The sequence below is a fragment of the Tenrec ecaudatus genome, chromosome 1 (assembly GCF_050624435.1).
Source record: "Tenrec ecaudatus isolate mTenEca1 chromosome 1, mTenEca1.hap1, whole genome shotgun sequence".
NCBI classification, from domain to species: Eukaryota; Metazoa; Chordata; class Mammalia; order Afrosoricida; family Tenrecidae; genus Tenrec; species Tenrec ecaudatus.
In genome coordinates, this window is record NC_134530.1 from 152,770,059 (window position 1) to 152,793,555 (window position 23,497).

General features: G+C 45.9%; 1 protein-coding gene across 1 annotated transcript in view; it reads left to right on the forward strand.

Annotated features, from left to right (window-relative positions):
• The window catches only part of PTGFRN (prostaglandin F2 receptor inhibitor), a 105,732-nt gene that overhangs the window by 71,098 nt on the left and 11,137 nt on the right, over positions 1-23,497 (forward strand). Inside the window, exons 6-7 of the mRNA XM_075559950.1 lie at positions 9,087-9,506; positions 21,243-21,350. Of these exons, the coding sequence (XP_075416065.1) occupies positions 9,087-9,506; positions 21,243-21,350 (528 nt within the window). The remainder of the gene's footprint in view (positions 1-9,086; positions 9,507-21,242; positions 21,351-23,497) is intronic.

Genomic DNA, 23,497 nt, shown 5'->3' on the forward strand with positions numbered 1-23,497 from the left:
CCGTGGGTATTCACAGCATTGCTCCTGCTCCTGAGAGATAAGGCCTCATTTGGAGAGATACATTTCCAGGGCGAGGTGACAAGATCTGAAAGGGATGGTTTGCTGGATGCACCCATTCCTGAAGGCTCAGAGCAATGCCTGCTTTGGGACAGCAAGTCTCTTAGCCTGTCCTTACACACCATCCAAGGAAGCCTGGTCCATACCTTCATCGTTCTAGGGCCCTCAGCCTGCCTTCTCCAGCCTCAAGCGCCAGACTGAGCCCTCTAGACCTCTGTCATCAGCAAAATCTCTTGTTTCCTGAACCTCCTCTTTGAATGTTCTTGCTCTTGCATGAACCAGTACTGGCTTCTCTCTGCCCTGAGACACTGGTTCCCATAGAGCCCTTCCCACCGGAGGCTTTTTTTTCTCCTACCCCTCACCGCTGGATGGTGTGAACACTTGTATTCGGTCGCTACCCAAAGGTGGAAGGCACAAGTTCACTCAGCGACTCCTCCAAAGAAAGGGCAGGCAGTCTAGGTCTGAAAGCCAGCTATTGGAAACCCCATGTAGCGGTTAGTTCTACTCAGGGGCCCAGGAGGACGGAGGACGGCATTAATCAAGATAGACTCAAAGCTGGATTAGAGATGAGCCCTCACTGCTGCATCCACACCGTGTCCCCGCTGGCTAGAGGCTCAGCTGTGATTCTCATGGCATCGCTGCAGCCTGCTTCTCTCAGCACCGTCCCTTGCCACCTTCTCATTTCTACCCTTCATTCTTTGTAGCCATTGGCTAGGTTCCATGGTCCCTCTCTCCAATAGACTCTCTTGCTGACATCACAACCTAGGTAGAGTACTGGTTCTCCTGGTGGCTGTGCATTGGGGGTCACACAAGGAGCTTCAGAATCATATGAAGGCTTGCGTTCCACTCGAAGACTCTTTTGCAGTTGACCTGAGGCCCGTGCCGTGAGGGCAGTGGACTTGTTCTATGCTCCCAAGGGGTTTCTGTGGGCCAGTCCAGGCTGAGAGCCCTCATGATGATCCACCTTTCTGTCCTAGTTCTCTGGTACTGCTGGCACAGAAATCCCACACGTAGGGGGCTTTCAGAAACAGAAGGTATTCCTTCACAGTTTAGGAGGCTAGGATTCCAAACTCAGGGCAGCAGCTCTACGGGACGGCTCTGTGTCTTTCCTCGTCACCTTTCAACATCTGTGGGTTTGGCAACCATTGGCGATCTCACTGTGTCCTGGCACCGGTCTTCCCCGGGCCTAGGACGTAAACAGTGCAGAGATCCTGGCTCCAGGGGATGAGCTCTGCCCCAGATCTCCTTTCTTGGTCCCTCCACTCTCTGCTCTCTAGTTTGATCTCGTTGTTTTTATTTCAAAAGAGAGAGACACAAGATACGACCTAACCTTGCAGATTGTATCCTGCCTCATTGACATAAGTGCCCACAATTCTCTGTCATTAGCATCATCGGGCACTTGTCTGTCAGTTTGTCTTGCTGTGGTGGGTTGTGTGTTGCTGTGATGTTGGAAACTGTGTCACTAGCATTTTATATTCCAGCTGGATCACCAAAAATGAGCAGGTTTCAGCAGAGCTACCAGACGAAGAACAGACTGCAAAGAAGGAATCAGCTACACACATGAGAGGAAGTAGCCGCTGGAAACCTTCTGTACAGCCTGGAAGCATCGTCAGATACGCAGTGCCAGAAGGGGAGCCCCTCAGGTTGGCAGGCTCTCAGAATATGATTGATGAGGAGCCGCCTTCCCCAAAAAGGTTGACCATAATGGCAGGTGTGGTAGTCCGGGTTAACTAGAGAAACAAATTCATAGACACCCTATGTGTGAAGAGAGAACTTTATATCAAAGAGGAATTGTACATTAAGAGAACATCCCCGCCCAGTCCAGCTCAAGTTCATAAGTCAGATATTACTCCATATGTTGATACTCGTCCATAAATTCCTCTTCAGACTCGCGCGGCCATGAATTATGCCAAATGCAGAAAGATCACAGGCAAGTGGGTGGGAAATCTTGTGGATCCAGTGGCCGTGGAAGCATCTCAGAGCTGGTGTGGATCTCCATGTGGCTTCTCCAGCTCCAGGGCTCTCGTGTCGCTTCATGTGTCTTCTCAACAGGAATATCTCTCAGGGAGTGGAAGCAGAGAGTGAGTGTGCCTGACCTCCAGTGAGCTATTTATCTCCTTTGCGCCTGCAAAATGAGGTCATTAAACTGTACTGATTGACAGGCTAGCCTCCACTGCAAACATCCATTAATAATTGAAACGTGGGACATGTGAAATATGACTCTAGGAAGATTGGCTGTCAATCAAAAATGAAATAGAGCACATAAAGATTAATATCCTATGCATTACTGAGCTGATATGGACTGATATTGGCCATTGTGAATCAGACCGTCATATGGTTTACTTTGTCAGAAATGACAAATTCAAAAGGAATAGCATCATGTTTCTTGTCAAAGGACATGTGCTATGATAGGGTCATATCTATCTACATACAAAGAAATCGTCAATATGATTATTATTCAAATTTATGCACCAACCACTAAAGGTAGTGATGAAAAAAATTGAAGAATTTTACCACAAAGTCTGAAACTGATCAAACATTAAATCAAGATGCATTGATAATTATTGGTGATTGGAATGCAAAAGTTGGAAACACAGAGGAAGGAATGGTAGTTGGAAAATCTGCCTTTGGTGATAGACACGAAGCTGGAGGTAAATTATTTCCTCATTAAAAAGTCCTTTGTTCAACACCACATGTGGCAACTCTACACGTGCACGCTCCAGGTGGGGTCCACAAAAATCAAATCGACTACATCTGTGGGAAGAGCTGATGAGAAGCTCATTATCAGTAGCTAAAACCGGGCCAGCCGCTGACTGCGGAACATATTATCAATTGTTCATATATAAGTTCAGGTTGAAGCTGAAGAAAATTAAAACAAGTCCACGAGAGCCAAAATGTGGCCTTTTGTATGTCCCACCCGAATTTTGAGGCCATCTCAAGAACACATTTGACACATGGAGCGCTAATGACAGAAGACCTCATGAGCTGTGGGAAGACATCAAGAACATCATTCAGGAAGGAAGCCAGAGGTCATTAAAAAGACAGGACAGAAAGGATCAGAGTGGCTGTCAGAAGAGACTCTGAAACTTCTCTTAATTATAGAGCAGCTCAGGAAGTGGGGAAAATGACGAAGCCAGAGAGCTGGACAGACAATTTTAAAGGGCAGCTCGAGAAGACAAAAATCGTACCATGAAATGTGCAAAGACCTAGAGTTTAAAAAAAACAACAAAGAACATGCTCAGTGCATCTTAAACTAAAGAAGAACTGAAGAAAAAACTCTAGCCTTGAGTTACAATATTGAAAGATTCTGTGGGCAAAATATTGAACAATGCAAGAAGCTTCAGAAGAAAATGGGAGTCACTGAACCAAAGCAAAGTAGTCGGCATTCAGCCACTGCAAGAAGCAGTATGTGAATAATAACCGATAATACTGGATGAAGAAGTCCCAGCTGCCCTGAAGGTATTAACCCAGAACAAGCCTCCCAGAATTGATGGGACATCAATCGATATGTTTCAACAAGCTGGTTAAACACTGAAAGCATTCATTCATCTATGCTGTCTGGCCAACTGACTGGAAGAGGTCCATATTTGTAGCCATTGCAAAAAAGGTGACCCAACAGAATGTACAAGTAACAGAACAACATCATGAATAAATATCCCGTGCAAGTCAATGTGTGCAGAGCTCATTCAACAACACTTGCCGCAGTATATCACCAACGAGCTGCCAGAAATTCAAGTCAAATTCAGAAGAAGAAATGAAATGAAGGATACATTACTGATGTCAAATGGATGTCGGCTGGAAGCAGAGAACACTAGAAAGATGTTTACTTGTGTCTTACTGACTATGCCAAGGCATTCGACTGTACGAATCATAAAAAAAACCCAAAAAACTATGGGTAGCCTGGAGAAGACTAGGAATTCCAGAGCACTTAATTGTGCTCGTGCAGAACTTGTGCATAGATCAAGAGGCTGTTGTACAAACAAATTAAGGGAATGTTGCATGGTTGAAAATTAAGAAATCTCTGTGTCAGGGTTGTGTCCCCTGTATTGGATAAATTTGCTGCACAAGACCTCTTTAGAGTGTTGAAAAGCAGGAAGGTTACTTTAAGGCTTAGGGGGTGCCTGACCCATGCCTTGATATTTTCAGTCCCCTCATATGCATTTGAAAGTTGGGCACTGCATAAGGAAAACTGAAGAATAATCCATGCATTTGAATTATGGTGCTGGTCAAGAGTATCAAAAGGACCATGAACTACCAAAAGAACTAATACATCCCTGGAAAAGGACATCATGCTTGGTGGAGCGGAGGACCAACGGAGACAAAGGAAGACCTTTGACGAAATGGATCGACACAGTGACCGCCACAATGGACTTGACCATAAAACAGTTGTGAGGATGGCGTAGGACCGGGCAGTGTGTTTCATTCGGTGGTGTATGGGACCGCTGTGACTTGGAGCAGACTCAACAGCACTTCAGAACAACAGCATTAACATCATCCTCTTTAACCGTGAGGATTTACAACACGGAGGATAATTACATCAGGTCAGAAAAATGAAGTATAATTGCACCGTATTGGAAATCATGGCCTGGCTACATTAGCACATATTTATGGGGACCCAGTTCAATCCATAACACCCTCCATTCTTGTTCACTTGCCCGTCTCGTTCCGGTCATTCTATCCTTACCCCTATTTTGGTCTACTTACACCCATACTTACAACCTACACTAGACCATCTCACCTGATAACTGAAACCCTTGCCTAATCTCAGTTTCGAGCATCCTGTGGGCTAAGGAAGGGCATCTGGTGACACAGCTGAATAAGCATTGGACTGCGAACTACAGGGTTCAAACCCACCAGCCCCGCCTTGGGAAAAAGATGAGGCTGTCTGCTCCCGTAGAATTTTACAGCTTCATAAGCCCTATAGAGCATCGTCGTGAGCCAGAATGGATCCAGTGGCAGTGGGCGGGTGGATTCTCTTAAATATGAAATCCCTGGGTGGTATAAACAGTTAACATACTTGGTCACCAAAAGAAAGGCTGGAGATTCAAGCCCATCCAGGGTCCTCGGAAGAAAGTCGGTAATCCACTGCTGAAAAATCAGAAAACACCATGGAGTGCCGTTCTAATGTGACACACAGAGTCACCGTGAGTCCAAGTCAACTTGGTGACAACTGGGCTCTCCCCAGAATACCTTCTGTCTCTAAAAAGCCTTCTCTCGGCTATCCCAGCAAGTCTTCCCCCCTCCCAAGACCCATAATCCACTCATCTCTCCCACTCCGTACACAGCCCTCTATTTCCAGTATGTCTTCTTGCCTACCCTGGGCAACCAAGATAGTCCAATTTACACCTGCTGCCCTGGGATAATTATTATGAACAATCTCTGTCATTTTCAGGTATGTCTAGAGAGGAATGGGGATAAACGATGTGGCCACCCCACAGTGATCTGGCCTAAATCCCAAGTCACACATTATCATTGCCTGAGCATCTTCTCCCTCTCTGTATATTGTATCAATTGACTAAACCTCAGCTCCCTCCACATCCAATTCTCTGCTGCCTCCTCGCCTGCGTCTACAGAGCTAAATGTAGTTGAAACATTCAAACACATTAACTTGGTCGCACTTTAAATCCGCAACCCTTACCTTACCTGGTGAGCCTTCAACATTGCCTGGGAATCACTCTGCATTTCTGTCATCTCTTTACCCTGCCCCATCCCCACTTTTCCAAAGGATGATTTCATACGTTCTCTCCCAGCACCTCCTCCCCCAGCCTCACTCTCAGCTGTTGATGTTACTTCCTATTTTTCTGTGAAAATAGAAGCAATCAGAAGAGAATTCCCATTCCACCTCAGCCATGTTACTCAGATAGACCTCCTCACGAAGCCATTCGCTCCCACTGCTCACAAACCTGCCTCCAGTCATTCGCTCCTCTCCCATCAGCAGCACTTCTCGACTGGACCTTCCTCCATCAGCCTATAAGCGCGGTGTTAGCTCTCCTGTTTTCATGCTTAGCAGCCTAGCACATAACTGTGATGCCACCAGGGCACAGGGTTCGGTCTCACACTGTGCACACACACAAATGCTGGACTAGTGTGCTCGGTCTTCATCTGTTCTCCGCACTGGTCTTGCCACCTGTGACTGCTACATCCTGTTATCACCAAAGTGTTGGGCTTATCTCCGCTTGAGGCTTCTGGTATCTCTCCTCCCGTTGTAATGGATACCGCCTCTAACCGGGTTTCTCACACACTGCTTCTGTGAGGATGGCCGGTGATGGAGACGTGGCCAAGTCTAGTTATCTTGCTCAGCATGGCCCCTCCTCCTGGCACACGTCTCTTGGCTTCCTTGACATCACCCTCTTCCAGGGGTTCCTCCAGGATTACTGGCTTGGCTGTTCCTTCTCAGCCTTCTTGACGGCTTCCTCTTCCTTTTACGGATTTGCTGAAGCCTCAAACGGTGGGCTCCTTTTGGATCGCGTTTCCTCTCATGCATTTGAATACCATCTGCATACAAGTCCCAGGTTATTTGATGCTGATGCATAGAAAGCCCATAACGGTCAGAGTAGAACTCACGACATGGACAGGGTGATCAGTAGCTTGTTTTTAGAAATAAATCAGCAAATCTTTTCTTCTGGCATGCCTCTGGGGGGACTTGAGCTGTTGGCTAGTAGCTGACTGCTTAATAATTTGTGCCACTAGGCATTACTGTCTGTAGACCAGATTTCTATCTCCAACCTCTTTCCTGAACTCCAGGCTCCATGTTCTGGTGCCTTCTTGGCACTTGTACTTGTCGAGTGGGCATCGTGAACTTCTGTTCAGAATGGAGCTTCTGATCTTTTCTGTGAAGCCTCTTCTTTCTTAACCTTCTCTGGCACAACGAAGAGCTCACACTGGGATCCTTAAAGACATCTCTGATTCATCATTCTTTAAAGTGTATTTGGAATGGAACCTCCGCTCACACCTCATCCACTGTTCCAAGCCACCATCATCACTCACCTGGCTCTTTCTCTCGAGTCACTCTACGTTTGCCTTCGTACCCAGCAACAAGCCTGTTAGGGTGAAGGTCGGACCATGAGATCATGCAGCTCTTCCCCGTCAAGTCCTTGAAAAAGGCAACCCATCTTACTCAGAGCAAGTCCTGTCATTAGTCTAAGATGCCCTGTGCTAATGAGCCCACTCCCTCCAGACTGTCTCTGACTCTCCCAGCACGCCCTCTCCTCAGCCACTCTGCCTGCCCGTTTCCTCTTGTGCATCTGGCCTGCACCAACCCTGAGGCTTCACACTTGCTCGCCCCTCCCCCCAGGGTCCCACAGAAACTCTCTGTTTTTCTTTCTTTCAGGTCTTCTCTCTCTCTTTTAAAAATTATTTTAAATCATTTTATTGGGGGCTCTTACAACTCGTATCACAATCCATACATCAACTGAATCAGGCATGTTTGCACATATGTTGCCCTCATTCTTTTCTAGACATTTACTGTCTATCAGGTCTTTACACAGATGTCCTGGGGGTGAGAGGCCAGCCCTAGCCACACTGTCTGGAATTGTGATGACACCTTCACAGACCCATACACACACACTCCATCTCTTTCTCTCTTCCCCTCATGCTTTCTCTGTTTCTTCTCTGCTTCGTTGTTTTCTCTTCATTTTCTTTTTAGTACTCATCACTCTCTAGCTGTAGCTTATAGTTTCCCTATTCGTTTGGCCTTCCTCCCCTAGCACTTCAAAAATGCAGGGATTCTGAATGTGGTATTCACTATTTTACTTTTTCAGTGTCTGGCATATGGAAGGCTCTCAAATAAATGCGCACACATGGATAAATACGTGTGTCTGTGTGTGTGTATGGAAGGCTCTCAAATACACACACATTATACACACACACACACACATATATATGCATATACTTGTTTACTTAATGAATGGATGACCAAACCACTCATTAAAAAATAAGGTGAGCGGCTCAGTGCATCTTCAGGAATTGGTGATTCTGGAGAGGAGTACTATACTGTTCTGCTGAGAGATTTGGTGGAGCCAAAGGCTCAAGAAAACCCAACGTAAAAGTCTCATAACTGGACAGATAAAACAATCATTTAAAGGATAAGAAAAGTGTGTCTAATGCATTACTTATCCATCCACCCAAGGTTGAACTATTTCTGCATGCTGCTATTATAAGTGAATCTAATGTGCGTGTGCTTAGTGATTTTTATTTTATTTGCCTTTTTTTTTTTTTTTTGACAAAGAAGTTGGGAAAGTTTGTGGAGCCATAGGCACTTGGCCAAAATGTGAATATAGCATCTCTGGAATTCAAGTGTGAGCTAAATGGAAATTATCAGATCTATAAATGCGACCACTGTAGGAATGAATCCCTTCTATGATGTTCCCATCATGTGATTAACAGCCCATGTCTTCCTCGCTCTGAGCAGGCTAGTGTAGTGAAGAGTACTGTCCCTTCACTACAGCTCAGAATAGAACATCTTCCCCTTCACTAAATCTCAGAGCATCTCCGGAAAAGAGAAGCAAATGGCATTCCGGTTTATTAATGCTGGGCTCTAGCTAAGGCGGCAGAGTGGCTCAGTGGTTAAGCACTTGCCTGCCAACCAGAAGGTCAACCATTTGGACTTAGCCATCACTCCATGGGATAAAGATGCAGCAGTCTTCTGTGTAGATCGCCACCTTGGAAGGCCTATCAGACAGGGTTTCACTCTGTCCTGGAAGGTCACTGACCCAGCAGCAAGGGGTTTGGATGGCCTCTCTACCTTACATCCTTGGGGCACCAGTAGCTTCCCAGGTCCTCCCATGCATTCTTGCTAAAACTCCTTCAGGATTTAAAAATTCTGACAGCCCAGTTCCCTTTCCCTGCAGCCTGCTTAGAGATGCAGCTGATTTTCTTTCGGAGTTTCCCGATTTCATTAAAGACTATTGTGTGGCACAATTTGCACATCCGTTACAACCTCGTTGATAGCTTGCCTTTAAATGTTTTAAATGTGTAAGCATTTTAACTACTCCTGTCGGCAATCACTCTCTTCTGCTACTTCATTTCAGACTCTGTGCTTGTGGTGAAGGCGAGGCAGCCCAAGCCATTCTTCGCGGCAGGAAATACATTCGAGATGACTTGCAAAGTGTCTTCCAAGAATATTAAGTCGCCACGCTACTCTGTTCTCATCACGGCTGAGAAACCCATGGGGGACCTCTCGAGCCCCAATGAAACCAAGCACATCATCTCCCTGGACCAGGATTCCGTGGTGAAGCTGGAGAATTGGACAGACGCATCACGGGTGGATGGCGTGGTGCTGGAGAAGGTGCAGGAGGATGAGTTTCGCTACAGAATGTACCAGACTCAGGTCTCGGATGCAGGGCTGTACCGCTGCTTGGTGACGGCCTGGTCTCCTGTCGGAGGCAGCCTGTGGAGAGCAGCGGCCACCAGTCTCTCCAATCCTATTGAAATAGACTTCCAAACCTCAGGTGAGCAAGAAGCCATGTTGAATTGTACACGAAGCTGGAAGAGGCCTTAGGCCTTTAACCTATTCTTACACCTGATACAATTCACCCCTTTAAAGTGTTTGATGCAAAGTTTTTTTATTAAAAAATAATTGTATTGGGGCCCTTGCAGCTCTTATAATAATCCATACATCAGTTTTATCAAGCATGTTTGTACATATATTACCATCACTATTTTCTAAACGTTTACTTTCTATTTGAGCCCTTGGTATCAGCTCCTCTTTTTTCCTTCCATCCCCCTTCCCACCCTTGTGACCCCTTGATAAATTATGTTATTATTTTCATATCTTACAATGACAGTTATCTCCCTTCCCCCCTAGTTTCTGTTGTTCATCCCCCTGGGGTGTATTTGTGTGTGGTTATGTGTCGATCATTGTGATAGGTTCCCCCTTCCTCCCCTCCTCATCCCACCCTACCCCTACCCTCCTGGTATCCTATTCCCGTTCCTGTACCTGGATTCCATGTGTCCTGAGCTCTTATCGCTTATCCGTACCATTGTACATGCTCCGGTCTAGCCCGAAGAGAAAGGCAGGACTGGAGTCATGATAGTGGGGCTGAAGAAGCCTCGAGGAGCCAGAGGAATATTGTCTTTTATTGGTGCTATACTGCAGTCTGGTTGACTCATCCCTTCCTTGTGACCCTTCTGTGAAGGGATGTCCCACTGTCTACAGATGGGTGAAGACAGTAGTCTCTGCTCTGACCCGCCTCGTTCTCAACAATATGGTTTTCTGTCTGTTTGTTTGTTTGGGGTCTTCTGGTGCCTGTTACCCAATCCCATCGACTCCACATGATCTCACAGGATGGCGTGCTTCTTCCATATGCGCTTGTGGCTTTTCTGCCAGATGGCCACTTGTTTAACTTCAAGACTTTCAGACCCCAGACGCTATATCTTTTGATAGCCGGCACCATCCGCTTTCTTCACCACAAAGGCAAAATTGTTTATTCAGAGCTAAACAACCATCACAACTATCCATTTGTCAACATTCCCCAGAAGAAACACCGTCCCCTTAGTCAGTCTCTGCAGTCCCACGTCCTTGCCCTCTTAGCAGTCCCTGCTGTTTGTATAGATTTGCCTATTCTGAATAGTGAAACCTACTAACTGTGTGCTGTTGTGTCTACCATCTTTTCCTCATACAGGACCCCAAGCCTGTTTTCTTGAGATAGCTGCCCCATTTTCCATTCCCACGAACAGTGAATTCACAAGAGGCTAATTTTGCCGCATCCTCACAAAAACCAGTATTTGCCCTGTGTTTTTATGAGAGCCACCATAGTAGGTGTGAAGTAGTATCTCATTGTGATTTAGATTTGCATTTCCTTAATATTATTAATTCTCGAATATTCTAATGTATCTTTTCGCCTGCTAATTGGTCGCATAATTTCTCTGGCGAAATGTCTATTCAAATCCTTTGCCCGTTTTAAAACTGAGTTACGTGTCTTTTCATTATTGTAAGCGTTCTTCATATAGTTTGAATTTAAATTCCTTATCAGATACATGATTTTAAAATAGTTTCTCCCAGTCTGTGGTTTGTCATCTTACTTTTTTGATAGTGTCCTTTGAAGAACCAAACCTTTTTTTTTTTAAAGGTTTTTTTTTTTCCAGATTCCCGTGTCCCAGTTCATTTTTTTTCTTTTTTCTTGTAGGTTCTTCAATTATGTTGTAGTTTTAAATAGAAAAAAAACACTCCTGGGTCCGAGGTGCTAAAGATTTGGGCCTGCATTTTCTTCTAAGAGTTTTATCATTTTAGCTCCTGCATTTAGGGGTCTGATCATTTTGTGATAATTTGGGGGTCTAATGGAAGGGGCCCAACTTTATTATTTGGCATGGATAACTAGCACCACTTGAAAAGTCTTCTGCCATTGAATTTTATTGTCATCCTTGACAAAAATCATTTGACCATAAAAGTAAGGGTTTGTTTCCAGAATCTCATTTCGTTCCATCAATTTCTAATTTTAACTACTATCCTTATGCCATTACCTGTAAGTCTGAAAATCAAGAAGTGTGAATCTTCTGTTTTGTTTTTGTTTTTTTTTAAGTGTTTTGGCTGCTCTAGGTCCCTTCTATTTCCATGTAGATTTTAGGATCAGTGCATAAATCTCCTCAGAAGAGACTGCTAGGACTTTAATGCTATTGTGTTGCTTCCTAGATCAGTATGAGGAGGGGCCCTGGGGGCGTTGTGTTTAAGTGCTTAGCCTCTAACTAAAAAGTTAAACAGTTCAAACCCCACCAGCCCCTCTGCAGGAGAAAGATGTAGCAGTCTGCTTCCCAAAAGACTACAGTACAACACAGCCCCGGAGGGTCACTGTGAGTCAGACTTGACCGAAGTTATCTTAATAATGTCTTCATCAGAGAATCTGAGGTGTCTTTCCATTTATTTAAGTCTCTTTGTGGTTTTACAATTTTCAGTGTACCATTCTTGAACTTCTCTTGTTTTTTTTTTGAACTTCTCTTGTTAAGTAGATCCTAAGAGCTTTGCTCTTTCATTGCTGTTGTAAATAGGATTGTTCTCTTTATATCATTTTGGGGGATTGCGTATTGGGAATGAATAGAATTATAATTTGATATTTATTTATTGATCCTGAATGTTCGAAGCTTGCTCGGTCTGTGTATTAGTTCTAATAGTTTTCTTGTAGATTCTTGAGGATCATTTAAAATATAATTTATTTTACTTTGTGTTGTTGAGAAATATAGACAGCGAAACATGTACCAATTCAGCAATTCCTGCAAGTACAATTCAGTGACATTTATGAAATCCCTCAAATTGTGAAACCATGTGTACCCTCCTTTTCATAGGAGACTGCTCCTCTCTCATTCGCATAAGCAACACTCCCCGTCATTCTGTGTTACTTTGGTGGCTTTTGCTAGACGCTGTGCCACCAGTCTTTCAACTGTTAGCATGGATCCTCATGATGGGCAGGTTTCAGAGAAGCTTTCAGACAGAGACAGACTAAGAAGGTAACCATCACAACCTATCGATGAAAAACCGGCCAGTTAAGGCATCATGAATAGCAGCAACTCTTGCCAGAGATGGACTTCTCAGCTTAGCAGGCGCCCACAGTCCAACTGGTGAAGAGCTGCCTCCTCAGATCAGGGTGGGTCTAAGGGACACGGGGAGAGTAACGCTCACGGGACCTCATGTGCTGATGTGGCATGGCTCACAATGAGAAGAAAATGCTGGGGAAAATCTATTAATAATTAGAACCTAGAATGTTCAAAGTATGAATTTAAGAAAATGGAAATTGCCAGAAACGAAATGAACTACATAAAGTTGGTGAGCTGAAATAGAAATCTGACACGCGTACGGTCTACTGTGCCAGGAATGACGGTTGAAGAGGAGTAACATCAGCAAAAGGCATATTTGAAGATCTTCCTGCAGCGCAGCACTGTCAGGAATAGGATACTGCCCATCCCCTTACAGGGAAGACCCGTCGACACAACAATTCGTCAAGTGTACGCACCATCCACTAGTACCAAAGTAAAGAGACTTTGGAGACTTTTTACCAACTTCTGCAGTATGAAGTTGATCAAACATGTCATCAGTCACCAAAATTCACCGCCATCAAGTGGATTCCCACTCATAGCAACCCGACAGGACAGAGCAGAGCCCTTTGGAGCTGTGAGTCTTTACGGGATCTGAAAGCTTCATCTATGTAGTCAGTATGCATTGATAATAACTGGTGATTGGAATTTGAAACTTAGAAAAGTAGAAGGATTGCTATCTGGATAATTTGGTCTTTTTTGGTGATAGAAACAACGTTGGCTGTTGAATGATAGAATTTTGCAAGACCGATGACTTCATCATTTCAATTACCCTTTTCCAAGAACAGAAGTGGTGACTGTCCACTTGGACCATGCTGCATGAAATACATGGGAGTCGATTCAGCTATGTCCGTGGAGACAGCAGACACACTCAATGACTGTCATAACAAAGAGCAAAGACTGACGGGAACAATCAAGACCAATAAGAACACATGTTCAAGTTGAAGCTGAACACGATAAAACAAGCCCATGAAAGCCTAAGTGTGACCTTAAGAGAATCCTACTTGAATTTAGAAACCATCTCCAGAACAGATGTGATACGGTTAACACTATGCCAAGAAGACCAGCTGAGTTATGGAATATGATCAAGGACTTCATACACGAAAAAAGCAAATGGTTACTAAAAAGACAAGAACGCAAGCAAGCACCAGAGCGGATGTCAGAAGATACTCAAACTTGGTCTTGAACCCAGACTAGCTAAATTGAAGGGAAGAAACGATCAAACAAAAGCACTGAACAGAAGATTTTTAAAGACGGCTTAAGAAGACAAAGTCTTAAAATGAGATGGGCAAGGACCTGGAGTTAGAAAGACAAAATAGGTAAAAAATAAAAATGCTCAGCATTTCTCAAGCTGAAAGGAATGAAGAAGAAACACAAGCCTGGAGTTACTATGGAAGGAGGAGTCTATGAGCAAAACATTGATCTGTGCAGGAAGCATCGGAAGAAAATCAAGAGCATAGAGTCGATGAATTAAAAAAGAATCACTGACGTTCAGCCATCTCAAGGGATAGCATATACTGACGGTACTGAAGGAAGAAGTTGAAGCTAACTGAAGGCACTGGTGTAAACCAGGGGCCCAGGAACAGATTGAATACAAATTGAGGTTGCTTGCATGTAGCAAATGGATGCAGCTCTTTTAACTACTTGCTCATCCCTGCCAAGAAATTTGGAAGACAACTACTTGGCCAATAGACTGAAGGAGGTCCATATTTGTGCCCATTCCAAAGAAACATGCCTCCAGAGAATAGAGAAGTTATTGAACAATATCATTAAAACACTTGCAAGTAAAATTTTGATAAGGATACATTTTAATGGTTTCTGTAGGAGGAAGGTAAATTCAAACGTATTGCTCCAAAATCATAGAAATCTTTCATAGACAAAAATATCAAAACATGAAGCGATGGTTGCTCAGCCAGCCCTCCATCTAGGGCTGTGCACTTCGGACGGCAGGGTCTCCATCTCTCTCACCCTTCCTGGGAGAGTTCTGCGCTCCTCAGTTTGCACGGTCAAAACAGCAGTTGGGCATCCGTGGGGAATCAGTTGTGTTTCTTTTCAATGTTCCTGGGGTTTAGGAACAAAAAGCAGCCTGAAGGACCAGGGTACGGGCTGTTGTGTAATGTTTCCCAGTGATGTTCTCACAGGACAGTCCGTGCCTTCAGTGAAGAAGGAGTGGGAGGAGTGTCGCTGGGGGAACACATTCCTCATTGAAACTTTCTTGGTTTTTTTCTTACCAATCTTAAATTTTCTTGAAACATTTTCAGAGTAAACCTTATTATCAACCTCTGTCCTTCAAGAAAGTCTGTCAAGATGACCCTTTTGGGTTCCTAAAGAATCGTCACCATGGCCCTTGGAGCTGATCTCTCTGCCTTGGATTTAACTGGCCAAGCAGATCCCCTCAGAACCACTGCTTTGGCTGGACCTTCTTTTTAAAGGCACCGTAATGAGACGGAGATAAGTGTATTACTGAGATACCCTGTTTGCAGCTATCACCGATGACGGGCACGTTTAAACATCGTGTTTGGGATACACTCGTACATGTATTCACTAGAACTTGACCAACCATACAGTTAACAACCATACTTAACCTCCGACATGGACGGGAAATCCTTGCAAGTTCAAGCTGGATTCAGGAAAGGACATGACATAGGGGCTGTCATTACTGATATCAAATGGATTTAGGCTGAATGCAGAAAATGCCAAATTATCTTTATCTCTGTTTTATTGACTACAAAGGCATTTGTCTGTATGAATTATAACAACAACAACAAAAATCGATCATCAGTCAGTTCTGACTCACAGCGACCCTATGGGGCTGGGCAGAACTGCCTCTGTGGGTTTCTGATACTAAATCTCAATAAGAGTAGAAAGCTTCATCTTTCTCATGCGGAGCAGCTAGTGGATTTGAACTGCTGACCTTGCAGTTAGCTCCTGTGGATGATAACAAACTGGATAATTTTACAAAGAACAGAAAGTCCAGAACACTTCCTGGTGCTCATACAGGACCAGTACATAGACCAAGAGGCAGCCATTCAATCAGATAAAAATACTGCACGGTTTGAAACTAGAGCAGTTGTGTGTCAAGGTTGTATCCTTTCACCACCCTTAATCAATGTCTGCTGAACAAATCATCTGAGAAGCTGATAGAATGAAGAATGGTAACAAGGATAGAAGACTCATTGATAACCTGCAATCTGCAGGTAATACAATGTTGCTTGCTTAAAGTAAAGGTGACTTGAAGGGAAGCGTTCATTGATACAGACCAAAGACAACAGCCTTCAGTGTAGTTACATCTCAACATAAAACAAAAGTCCTCATAACTAGACCAATAAGTAACCGCAATAAATGAGAAAGACTGAAGTTGTCTAGGATTTAGGTTTACTTGGATCCGAATCCAATGTCGCTGCACTCAGCAGTCAGGAAGTGAAATGATAGAGTGCATTGGGCAAATGTGCTGCGCAGACCTCTTCAACGTGTCCAAGGGCAACGATGTGGCTTTGAAGACTAGGGGGCACCTGACCCAAGACACGGCGGGTCAGGGGGATGGGGATGTTAATCACCTGAGATGCATGTGAAAGCTGGGCAGTTCATGGGGGCGACTGCAGACGCGCTGATGCATTTGAAGTTTGGTGTTGGGGAGCAGCACCGCAAGTCCCTCAGACGCCAGAAGAACACGCACATGGGCCTCCGAGGAAGTACAACCAGAATGTCTTGGGAATGAGGATGGCAGGACTTGGCCTCGCATACTTAGCATAGGCTATCAGGGGAGACCCGTCCTCGGAAGAGGACACCGTGCTTGGTAAAGTGGAGGGAGACAAGCTGGGTTGACACAGTGGGTGCAGCAGTGGACTCAGACAACACCCGAGGGTGGCAGCACCGGGCAGTGCTCTGTTCCCTTGTAAATAGGGTCACTGTGCATCAGAACCAACCCAACAGCCCCTAACAACAACAAATGGCAAGCTTACTTAAACTCCACAGTGTAATCCTGAAGAGAAGTGCTTCACGTGGCCCTGTCTGTCTGGTTTCTGATCTTTGTGAGTTGGTCACAAACGCCCTTTGTTATCTAGGCCAGGGGGCTGCCTTCCATTCCTCGTCTGTTGAGGGCTTCAAACATGAAAGGTATTAGACACTTTTGTCAAGTGTTTTTCTTTATCTGTTGTGACTGGAGATGAGCGTGTGGGCTTAGCCCTTTATTTGTGTATCTCTCGCTGTCTGTAACCAGTAGGAATCTGGAGGAGTCAGATCAGACATGTTTTGCATTTGTTATTTGATGCTTCTGTTCAACTGTTATGTGAAAGAGCATAAAACCTTTCATATGTATTTCCTAGCGAGAGAGTGATGTTGAATCCATGTCTCGGTTCTTTAAGTCCAGAATAGCAGATACCATCACCATAGCTTCCAGGTAGAGGAGACTAACGCTTTTATTTCATTCAATCTGTGAAGTTACCAGGGGCAGATCACATTTTAATCAGAAGGAGCTGGGCTAGAGCCTCCCTTCCGCCGGACGACAGCAGTGCACCTGAAGCCGCTCCTGACCACAGGATCCTCCCGGGTGCTGGCCCGCCTGTCGTCTGACTTCAGGGCCTTTTTTTCTTGTGATTGACAACTGGGTTTCCCAGAGGGCCCCACCCAGTCAGGGCTTACTACTCACAAGAGTCAGGGGGCGAAGCATTGGAAATGTGAGATGTGACCGTAGTTATGTAAAAGAATAACCACTTTTCCCTCCATCTTATAATAAATTTGAAAATGTAGTTAAGTACAAAGATTGAAAAGGAAATCACCAGAATTAACCTTCCAAGATTTTGCCCCCACTAGCGTGTTTTCTTATGACTTTGGGATCAGGCTGCCCACACAAGTTTATAAGAAGTCCTGGTGGTATAGGGGCTTGTGTTTTGGGCTGCTAACTGCAAGGTCAGCAGTTCAAAACCACCAGTTGCTCCGAGGGAGAAAGATGAGGCTTTTCATTCCCATAAAGATTGTCAGCTTTGGGAACCCACAGTTTCCAAGGGCAGTTTTACTTGGTCCTACAGAGTCACTGCGCGTCAAAATTGACTAGATGGCCATGAGTGTATTTATACACAAATTTATGGCGTTTTTCCTCCTTTCAGAGCGCGGTTGCATAGTGGTTACTCTTTGGGCAGCTGACCAGAAGGCAGCGTTTGAAATCCGCCACTGCTCTGGGAGAAGATGGGGGGTTTATTCCTGTAAAGAGTTACCGGCTCAGAAACTCTCAGCGAGAGTTCTTCCCTGTCCTATGGGGTTTCTGTGCATCAGCACTGACCGGATGGCAGAGCGGGACTTTCCTCCTTTCAGGACCCCTAGTGGTGCTGCTCGGTAAGCACTGGACTGCTAACTTCAGGGTCGCCAGTTCAAACCTGCCCGCACTCTGCAGGAGAAAGAAGAGACTCTTTGCTCCTGAAAAGATGTATAGCCTCAACAATCCTCTATAGGGTCTCCATGAGTCAGAATCAACCCCAAGACAGTGGGGTTAGTATGGTTTTAAATATCTTCCGTGTCATATTAGAGTCCTGGTAATTAATGTCAGTGACTGTGTATATGTACTTGAATGTAGTGACTCATTGTCCTTGTGATGGGTATGTTAATAAGCGGCAATGTTTGGCTTCCACAAAACACTGCGGTTAGCAGTTTGAGGTGGCAAGGGCTACCCTGTGAGAATTTGGTTGGAAATCCTTGCCTCGTTCACTCGACAGCCCTGATATTCAGGCTACTTTTGGCTCCTCAAACTCGTTTTCAGGGATCGGGAGTGGAACCAGGTTTGTGTCTGACTGTGTGTAAGCTCAGTGGGTGGTGAACTGACTGCTGGGTTAAATTCTCAGCCCCGTAGCCCATCATCTGTGAACCTCATCAGATAAATCCCCTCATGAGAACAGCGTGTCCACGACATGGACCATAATGAAAATATGTCTAAGCCCCTGTTAACAGGGAGCCGTTCATTTCACTGGGAGGACAGCACCCCCCTGCGCAGTAGGCCACAATGGGGGTCTTTTTCTCGCGGAGCCAGAGCACAAACAGCCTGTTGATCCCCAGAGCCGAGGCCAACCAGGGAACCCTAGGTTGTGACCCAGGAGGCCTTCAGGGATTTGTTTGGAAATACAAGGGAAAGAGTATAATGTGTCCAAATTCGGAAGTCTCGCTCTGCCCTTTTAAAACAGATGAATAGAAACCCAAATCCTGGTGAGGATTTCTTACTGGCTGGTTGTCTTGAGTTCGCTTTGAAGGGCATTTTAAGGAGGCCCTTAGTCAAACTTTGCCCCAAACCACTGCTACTCGGGTTCCCCCTTTACACAGGCACAAGCTTCAACACGTGTTTAAACATATCTGTGACACACGAGTGCTGCAGACAGGTGCTCTCACAATAAGACGCTTGACTTCGTCTCAGCGTGCCTGAAAAAAGGATAAGATAAAAGCGCTGGATCCACGGAAGTCCGCCGGGCTGGTTACAGCCCAGGCCGCAGGGTCTGCTCAGAGGCTTTGGCAGCTGTGTTTTCTGACACCCCGCAGGGGTCATCTTGATGGAGTCTCCTCAGCGGATGTGCGCAGGGTGGTCGCAGGGGATGATTAGAAGTTTTAAGAAAGTAGAAAACTGCATCGATAAGGAAAAGGCCCAGAAAGTGGTGGCTGGGTTTCCCCCTCCCTCGCGGTCCACCTGTGCCTTCCCACAGGCATGGAGGGCGGTCCTGTGCTGGAAAGCCCCACCCCGCGGCCATGATCTTCAGGCATCTCTTTGTGTTCCTCGAGCTCAGAGAACCTTTCACACACACACACACACACACACACACACACACACACACACACACACACTATTCATATTCACTTGGTGTTAGGAAACTCCTCTGAGGAATTCATCTTATTTCTTGTCAAGTTGAAATGAAAATACAAATGTGTCCGTCCTTTGCTTCATTGGGTTACGTGACCTTTTACTCTCTCACGGGCTCTCTTTGGGTTGACTTTTTTGTTTTGTTTGTTTTTCAAGTTCTCTGAATATTTTTTTCCCCCCGTTTCTGGCAATCTCATGATGGCGGTGGGAATACCTGCCTCCTTAGTTTCTTCTGAGTTTCTGAATCAGGGTCCAAGACCATCTTGCCTACCCAGGAAACTGCAGGGGAATCCCAGAGAGTGGATGTTCTGGAACCTTCTTTCAGGCCACCTCTTCCCAACTGATAGGGCTTCGGATAAGGGAAGCAGTGAGTTCGCAGGGGTCGTCTCGGTGTGCAGCTATGTGACACCCCGCCGTTAGAGAGGGGCCATGCTGTTGTCATCGGGTGTCGTAGAGCGTCTTCCACTCATGATGAGGCCCTGTGTGCAGAGCAGAACTGCTTTCGGGGGGGTGTTTCAAGATCGTCCTGGGTGGGAACAGGTCTCCAGGCCTTTCTTCTGCAGCACGGAGTGGGTTCCCACGGCCAGCGTTTCCTTCCATAGTTGTCTTAATCAAGATTAAGTGTATTGGCACCAAGAAGGAGGAAAGGCAAACAGAGGGGAGGAGGAGGGGCCCATACCTAGAACCTTCCTCTGTCGATGGAGGAGTTGTTGATGTTGGTGTCTCCAGGTTCCTTCCAACTCACCGTGACCAGATGTACACCGAGGTGAGGCTCTGCTCTCCTGCCTACCGTCGCTATGCAGGAGATGTAAAAAACAACAGCACCAGCACCCGCTGCTGTCCAGTCAAATGCTGACCCACAGCGGCCCTCTGCAAGGTTTCTGAGAGCGTGAATCTTTACAGGAGCACACAGCCTCCTCTTTCTGCCTTGGAGCAGCTGGCGGGTTTGAACCACCAACCTGGTGATTGGCAGTCCAGCGCCTCACTTACAGCACTGCCAGGATTCCTTATGGAAGTAATACTTCTTCTCATTTCATGAGCCACTTCTTTGTGTATAGTAATCAGATAGCACAATGATGTTCGTGCCTGTGGTCAAATGTGTCCCATCGACTCTGGTCCGTGCGATTAAATTCTAGCACTAAGGTCTCTGGAACGCACTCAGTCTCAGAGCTCTGAGCATGGTGCGTACATGTATACCCACTACCTTATAGGTCAAAAACGTAGAGGGGGCCACCTCTCCCTTGTAGTGAATAGGGGGAACTGGTCTTTGGGAGAAGGTGGGTGGTCTCACGTAAAAGTAGAGTGGATAGCATGGTGTGGAGTATTCTCAGGGGGGTGTACAGGGCACATTCTTCCCGGGTCCTTTTCAAAGGAATATCTAGGGTACAATGCTCCCCCTGGTTAGCTGGGGCTGTGCCTTCAGCATCCCCACCACAGTCATCGTGGGCATGACTCTGTCCGCCCTGAGCATCAGTCTCTCACTGTCAACCCCAATCATCTGAATCTCCACGCCACCTTGACCTAAAAGTGAGACGTGCTAAACTAGAAACAGCCTCCTTTGGGGGTTCCAAAGGAGAAGAGGTCAAGGAAAAGCCAGCGACACAACCGTAGCTCTTTAAGAAGCATTCTGCTTTGGTTGTAGTGTTAAGATGCATTTTATCTGACTGCGACTTACTGTGTAAGTGACTGTAGAACGCCTTCTTTCTGGTGAGTTTGAGGCTCCTTTTGAGAGAAACGGAGCCGCATTTAGATGCCCATGAAGAGTGTTAAGAGAAAGTTATTGGGCAAAAGTGGAATGGAATAACGAGGCTGCATGGCTTTCTTCCAGGTCCTGTATTCAATGTCTCTGTGCATTCGGCCACACCATCAGTCATCCGGGGAGATCTGATCAAATTGTTCTGCATCATCACCCTCGAAGGAGCGGCCCTGGATCCAGGTACCATCCTCCACGTGGCTTTTTGCCATCCCCACGGTGTGGTACCCATGGAGAGGACAGCGTTGGCTTGTCTGCTATCCCCACACTGCCTCGCTCAGTGTTGTGCACGCAGTCGGGGTTGTGAAACACGCCCTGAATGGATGCACCTGTCTCTTAGATGATTCAGAAGCACAAACATTGGCATCTAGGTTGTCAAGGTGATCGGTGAACCACCGGGGGGCTGATGCAAGCTGGTTTGAAGCCCATTGGCAGAGCCCGGCCTCCTCCCTGGTGCCTTTCATTTTCTGGTCGAACTTTTTATTTTTTAATCGTTTTATGAGGGGATGATACAACTCTTACCACCATCCATACACACATCAAATGTGTAAAGCACATTTGTACATTCATTGCCCTCATCATTCTCAAAACATTTGCTCTCCACCTAAGGCTCTGGCACCAGCTCCTCATTTTTTCCCCTCCCTCATGAACCCTTGATAATTTATAAATTATTACTTTGTCATATCTTTCCCTGTCTGACGTCTCCCTTCACCCACTTTCCTGTTATCTGTCCCCCCAGGGAGGAGGTCACATGTAGATCTTTGTAATCGGTTCCCTCTTTCCAACACACCCTCCCTCAACCCTCTCAGTATCGCCACTCACACCACTGGTCCTGAAGGGATCATCCACCCTGGATTCCTTGTGTTTCTGGTTCCTATCTGTACTAGTGTACATACATCCTCTGGTCTAGCCAGATTTTTAAGGTAGAATTAGGATCATGATAGTAGGGGGTGGGGGGAGGAAGCATTTAGGAACTAGAGGAAAGTTGTATGCTTCATCATCGCTAAATCGCACCCTGACTGCCTCATATCCTCCCTGAAACCCTTCTGTAAAAGGATCTCCAGTGGCCTACAAATGGGCTTTGGGTCTCCACTCCACTTTCCCTCCCCCCCCCCCACTCATTCACTTTATAAGAGTTTTTGTTCTGATGATGCCTGACTGGTTGAACACCTTCTGTGTGCAGGTGCCATGCTAGATCAGGGAAGAGAGACCTGACCTACACCAGTGACCTCTGCCCTCAGAGAGTTTGCAAACCGGTTGAGGGACCAGACCAGAAATGAATTGCTGTAGGATAGGCTATTCGATGGTGATGAATGCCGTGAAGATATACAGAGCAGAATAAAGGACTAGTGGGTGGTCTGGGGGATGGTTGTAACTAGACTGCTTAGGAAACATTTGTGGGCCGTGTCTTTGCAGAAAGCATTCCGCTTGACAGCAGGATTTGTATGAGTTGTGGAGAACATCTTCTTTCCTGCTTGGCCTCCTTCCGTGGCTAGTTGATGCTCCCCTCTCTCATTCTGAGACACCCAGACCCAAAAGGACATCACATAGACTTAGTGTGCCTCTGGTGAGCAGGCCTGGACCCTGCTGTGCTCTTTCCTGGAGATCCTGTGGAGAACCCTTATGCCTCTTCTGGGGCTGCCCTTCCCTCTGCCTGCTCCACCACCCTGTCCTATTTTAAGCAAAACCCTGGCTTCTCACAGCTGTGCACCTTGAAATTACCCAGTTGTTCAAGTGAACCAAATCTTGTGGGGACTGCAGGAAGTGGGGTCTCAGAAGGAAACTCAAAAAGCCAGCCCCATTCGATCTTGAGAGGCTGATCTAAAGCCCAGGGGTTGACCTGTGAAGCCAGAATGGGGATTGTGAGGAGAGTTGAGCTGGCTGGTGGCCCCAGAGCAGAGGCCTGGATGGCTACCACCTGAGTCCCTGCTCCGCCGGACCTCCAGTGGAAGGTCACAAGTAGGAGAAGCTAGTTCAAGAGTCAGTAATCCTCCTCTGTAAGGGTAATAATGTTGTTTGGGCTTTGTGGGCTGTATGGGTTTTTTTTTCCTTTTTAAAAAATCATTTTATGAGGGGCTCATTCAACACTTATCACCATACATACATCCACTGTGTCAAGCGTATTTGCACATTTGTTACCATCATCATTCTCAAAACATCTGCTTTCCCTGGAATCAGATCCTCATTTTCCCTCTCCCTCATGAACCCTTGATAATTTACAAGTCATTATTATTTTGTCATAGCTTACACTGTCCAACGTCTCCATTCACCCCCTTTTCTGTTGACTGACCTCCAGAGAGGAGGTTATATGCAGATCCTTGTAATCAGTT